This window comes from Sus scrofa, chromosome X, assembly GCF_000003025.6.
Source record: "Sus scrofa isolate TJ Tabasco breed Duroc chromosome X, Sscrofa11.1, whole genome shotgun sequence".
Classification (NCBI taxonomy): Eukaryota; Metazoa; Chordata; class Mammalia; order Artiodactyla; family Suidae; genus Sus; species Sus scrofa.
The window spans coordinates 33,001,025-33,006,955 of record NC_010461.5 but is presented as its reverse complement, the minus strand read 5'-3'; the positions used below and the strand labels follow the sequence as shown (position 1 = coordinate 33,006,955).

Sequence of the window (5,931 nt, the reverse complement as noted above, 5' to 3'; positions counted from 1 at the left end):
AAGAACAAATTGATATAGTGGACTTCATGAAGTGCAAAAACTGCCCTTTGAAAGACAGTGTTAAGACAATGGAAACACAAATTATAGATGGAGAAAAAAATTTACACATCATATCTCTGATAAAGGACTTGCATCCAGAATATATAAAGAACTCTGAAAACAAGTGGTATCCGGTAAAACAATTTTAAAATGTGCAAAAGGTGAACAGACTCTTCACCACAGGAGAGATGTGAATGGCAAATAAACATAGGAACAGATGTTAAAGCCCATAATCCTTAGGGAAATGCAAATTAAAACATGGAGTGAAATACCACTATTCACCTATTAGAGTAGCCAAGATAAAAATGACTAATCTACTGAGTGGTGGGGGGTATGCAGACTAAGTGCCATTCTCAAATACGACTAGAAAGAATATTAATTAGTACAACCACCTTGGAAAAGTTTGGCGGTTGCCTAAAAGGTTAAACAAACACCTATCATCTGCTCCCACTGTTCCACTCTCAGCTAAAGTTTACCCAAGAGGAATGAAAGTATATGCACATATAAAAATATGAACACAAATATTTGCGGCAGGTTGATTTGTAGTAGCCTCAAATTGTAAATGACCCAAACGTTCATCAAAAGGTGAGTGGATAAATAAACGGTGGTGTGTCAATAAAATGGAACGGTAACTACAATGAAAAGGAAAGCGCCCTCACCACCCAACCTGGAAGAATGCAGGCTTCACAGGGCGCCTGCGTCGACCCCCGCCTCCGCCTCTGGGAAGAATCTGACAGCGCCTGGCTACGCGGTCGCCTAGCAACCAGAGAGGCCAGGACAACAAACTACTGAATCTGCTGGTTCCCTCCAGAGGCTAAGGGAACCATGGCAGACAAGAAGTGGCTATTATCGCCTGGGCCTCTGGAACCGATGCCCCTGGGCATGAACTGTAAGCCCTGGTACAAAGACAAGTTACCTTCCAAGTGTTTCGCAAAGCACAAGAAGGAGCTCCTGAAGTTTCCCACCTCCCTTGACAGCCGGCAGTGGATATTTGTGAAAGAGGGGCTAGACGACTTCCGGAAGGGATGTCCACCTTGTGACGATATGATAACTCGCGGTCCTAAGGAGGGTTTTCTTCCCGTGATTGCCCACAGAGCTCCCTGGCATGCCCCAAAAAAGAGTCAGAAAGAGGTGCCCAAGGGAGCAGAACTGACTTCCACGCTCTCGCCAGCCCAGCTCGCAAGGAAGGCATTCGTGGAAGACATCGAAGCCCATCTGACCAAGCATCGCTTGGCTCTCTACCCGAATCTGGAGGCAGATCTACCCGCAGACCTCTTATTAAAGGTGCTGGAAGTGCTTGATCCTGACAGGAAGCTGGAGGACACCTGGGTTTATTGTCAGTGCCCCAGGAAAAGAACCAGGTCCCCTACAAAACTTCGTAAAAAAACTCCTGCCAAGGTGCACCTGGAACCTCTCAAGGAAACTCCTGGGTCACATCCAACCACTTTGCTTCATGAAGTCAGGAAGTCCAGCAGAAAGGATTCACTCACCGATCCTCCTATTCATAAAAAACCCCCAAGAGGAATTACTGAATTCTGCAAATGGGTCGCTACTTTTGGAGACTTGGGCATTGATGAAGAGTTCATCATGAAAATGTGTGAGGTTAGCTGTGAGTGTCCAGCAACCTATGATAAACCGAGTATAAAGAAAGTAACCCAGGTTTCTTCAGAGGTAAAGTACAACATTGGGCTAGATGAAAAGTCAGAGATAAAATTCTCCGAGGAGGAACGAAACTGGGAGAGGAAACTCAAGAAACCAAAGAATCCTTATAAACCCGACTGGGTGAAGATGAGGTATGGCGCATGGTACCTGAAGCCCAAGTTGTGGAAAAAGCTAATAAATGATGAACCTTTGATAGATCCCAAGGTCTTACTTGAAGGCCCAACAGAGGGTTTTGGAAGGAAGATTCCTGAATATGACATTCTTGAAGATCTTTATGGAACAATTGCATTTAAAGATTTCATTCTAAGCAAGGGCTACAGGATGCCAGACATCCTTGAGAGACTGTTTACCAGGAAGGGATGGAAATATGATTCTGTTAAGACTCCTATATACAAAGTAATACGAATCAACTTGAATGCAAAAGATTCACAGGAGGAGGTTTAGGCAGTTTTCTATTTACTACTTGACTATTTCTCTCTCTCATTTTAACATCAATCAGAACTCATGGTGACTGTCCATCCCACCACGTATGTGCAATTTTATAAATTCTGTAAATTTAACACCTAATGCTTATAAACATTTCTCAATAAACTTCTGCTTGGGTTCATCAATATTTTATATATTTTTATCAGTTACGAAATCCATATGCACGTAGACACTGCTCACATTTTATAGCGCTGTGAATTTACATTGTTAGAGCGATTATTTGTAAAAATAAAACCGTAAAAAAGAATTACCTTCAAAAAGTATGATCTAGTTATGTCAGCTACAAAATGGGATAAATCTCAAAATAACTGTGCTGAGAAAAAGGAGACATAGAGCTCCACTCCTATTAAAATTATAATGAATGAATGACGACAATTATTTTGGTAAGCAAAACTCGAAATCCATATCCAAAATAAGGTTAGCCTCATGTAATAACGAAATTGTTATCTCTTCAAGTAGGATTGCATCAAGCCCCCCAAACAGATTGAAAGCTATTTATCGAAATTAGAGGTAAAACTTTGTGCTGTTTTACCACATTTCCCAATTGAATATATGTAAACATTTTCACCACATTCATAAAGATTCACCATGAGTGTTTCCTTATCATACAACCCAGGTGCAGAAAAGCAGAGGGCTTCAAGTCCACGGCAAATCTAGTGTGCAAAATAGATCTGTGTGAGCAAAACTACACGGCACTATCAAATATCCTCATATACCTATTCGAGTACAATCTTTGCATTTCAGGAATAGCCACTTAAAACTCACTCATGGAGTTCCTGTCGTGGCGCAGTGCTTAACGAATCTGACTAGGAACCATGAGGTTGCGGGTTCGGTCCCTGCCCTTGCTCAGTGGGTTAAGGATCCGGCGTTGCCGTGAGCTGTGGTGTAGGTTGCAGACGCGGCTCGGATCCCGCGTTGCTGTGGCTCTGGCGTAGGCCGGTGGCTATGGCTCCGATTCGACCCCTAGCCTGGGAACCTCCATATGCCGCAGGGGCAGCCCAAGAAATAGCAAAAAGACAAAAATAAAATAAGTAAATAAATAAAACTCACTCATGAACAACATAAAATAAGAAATCAAAGAGTTCTCGCGATGGTGCAGTGAGTTAAAACTCTGACTGCAGCGGCTCAGCGGCTTTGGAGATGCGGGTTCTATCCCTGGCCTGGTGCCGTGGGTTAAAGGATCTGGTATTGCTGCAGCTGTGGTGTAGATCACAGCTGTGGCTCAAATTCAGTCCCAGCCTGGGAACTTCCATATACCACGCGTGCAGTCATCCCAAAAGAAAAAGAAATCAAGCAACTTTACATTTCCAAAACAAGTAGCAACAGTGGGACAAGGAAATCTGTAGCTAGAAAGATTTGTAGTACAGATCTGGAGTGCCCTTTGTTTCCAATAATGAAGGAATTCATCTGTAAACGGAAGCATGTGTATCTACTTTACCCTCGGGAGAAGGGAACAAAGCCATCAGGCTGTAGTGTTCCCTAATATCCCTGCTGCCATCGACTGCTCCCTTTTCACTCACTTCACTGTTTTCATTGAGAAGCGAAATTACTTAGTATCTGAATTACTGTCTTGCTCCCTGTGACTACTCGCATCAACATTCTTGATTTAAATATTCACAAAGCCTACCCATTCAAATCCTGGCATTAGCTCTTTGATCTCGGACCTCCAATCCTCTTGCCCTCATCTCACCTTGACGCCAATCCCTGCCGCAGACTCTAGACTTTGTGACTGGCCATAAATACACCAAGTGTAAATCTCAGTTTCAAGTATTCCACCTTCTGATCCCTGTTTTGTACCTTGTTGATCACCCCCTTTTAAAATTTCCAAACCTCCAGTTCTTTAATTTCAACATGTTGCCAATCCAATGACCCTTATCACCCTTTCGGCATTGACCCTGTCTTGTTTTCAGTTTCTTATTTTCCCAGCTTGGATTCCCTTCTTTGAGTGTACTTTCAACTCCCTTGCCTTTCTCCCCTGCTTTTTTATTCTTCTGATAAAACCTCAACCCTGGTTAAATCTTAATCTCTGCCATTCTTGTATCTGCACCCAAACGGTTAAATATGGCTAAAGAAAAACACATACCACACTGGCGGGTTACATATGGCATGAATCTTAAATGAGCCTTCAACACTAGCTGAAAATTCTGCTCCGTTTGCCTCATCAATATATTTTCCCACTTTCCAAGATGATCATCTTATTTCTGTCATCAACTGCCTAACACTGTTTTCATTCCTCCCTCTCAAAGCATCGCTTTGTACTTCACTGATAAAAATATTTAGAAGAGAACCTTCTTTCCTCCCAACACCAAATCTACCAGGCCAGCTACATCTGTACCTATATTTTCTATCCTCTCTGAAACAAAGGAGGAACGCTTTATTCTACTAAGGCAAAGCCTTTCATCTGTACGTTGGATCTCGACATTTTGCCTAATTAATATTTGTCCTGTATTTGTGCTTTTATTTTCCTATGTTATTTTTCTGTCTTTGGGGGGATAATTCCTATCATTAAAAATTAAACGAAAACAAAAACCAAAAAAAGCCTCTCGTAACTCACATCATCTGAAATAACCAAACTGAACAAAATAAAAATTGTCTTGATGTAATTGTTCTCTCCAGCTACCACTCTATATTTTCTGCTCTACTTGGTAAAAAAAAAAATCACCCGAAATAGTTGTTTATAAATCACCATTTCCATGTTTTCATCTCCCAGGTTCTCTGAAATTCATTCCAATCAGGATTTTGTTCTCTTTCCAAGTGAAACTTTCTTGTCATGGTCACCAGTAAGGTGAACATGTCAAAATCCAATTAATATTTTCATCTTATTCAAGAGCATGGGGGCTAATAAGTAACTTATTCATTTTTGAACCCCTCATGTTTTTTTATTTTTGTAACACCAAAATTCCTGTCGTTCCGCTCCATCACGGTTTGAAACATGAATGTGAAATTGTCCTGTTTCTGACCTCAGTGTTAGATTCACCCACAGCTCAGTCTTGAGACTTACTCAGTTGAATAGTATGATTTTATCTACTAGATATATCTTTTGGTCTCCAAATGTTCATCTTCAGTGGTGAACTCCAGACTTTTACAGTCAGTTACCCATATGACACGTCTACTAGGATGTATAAAAGGGATTTAAAATGAAGAATTATCTTCCCCATGTAAGCAATTTCACATGACATTTGTCTTTCTCTGTCTGACTTACTTTGCTTAATATGATAATCTCTAGGTCCATTCATGTTGCTGCAAATGACATACTTTCTTTTTTATGGCTAAGTAATATTCCATTGTATATATGTACCACATCTTCTTTATTGCTTATGTGTGGGATCTCAAAAAAAACAGATGCAAATGAACTTATTTATATAAAACAACTGACCCACAGACACAGAAACCAAATTTATGGTTACCAAAGTAGAAAGTGGGGGAAGGGAGAAATTAGGAGTTTAGGATTAACAGATTATAGTACTATATATTAAAAAACAGACTACCAACAAGGATCTACTTTGTAACACAGGGAATTGCATTCAATATCTTGTAATAACTTATAATGAAAAAGAATCTGAAAAAGAATATATATATTAATATATATCCTAAAACTAACACTTGTGAATCAACACATTGCAATCAACTAAAATAAATAAATTAATGATATAATATAATATAGCATTATCATAAGAACACATAATTTCTTACTTCTAAATTTGCTCTTCTTGCCATATTCTCCATATTGGTAATTGGCATCAA

The 5,931-nt window shown here is 40.1% G+C and overlaps 1 protein-coding gene across 1 annotated transcript; it reads left to right on the top strand.

Annotated features, from left to right (window-relative positions):
- Positions 865-2,145, top strand: LOC100624836 (protein FAM47E-like). The gene has a single exon (XM_003360257.4). It carries the CDS (start codon positions 865-867, stop codon positions 2,143-2,145), a length of 1,281 nt encoding a protein of 426 aa, XP_003360305.1.

Excerpts from the sequence above, each read along its gene's own strand:
- LOC100624836 (XM_003360257.4), top strand. The coding sequence starts at position 865 with ATGGCAGACAAGAAGTGGCTATTATCGCCTGGGCCTCTGGAACCGATG.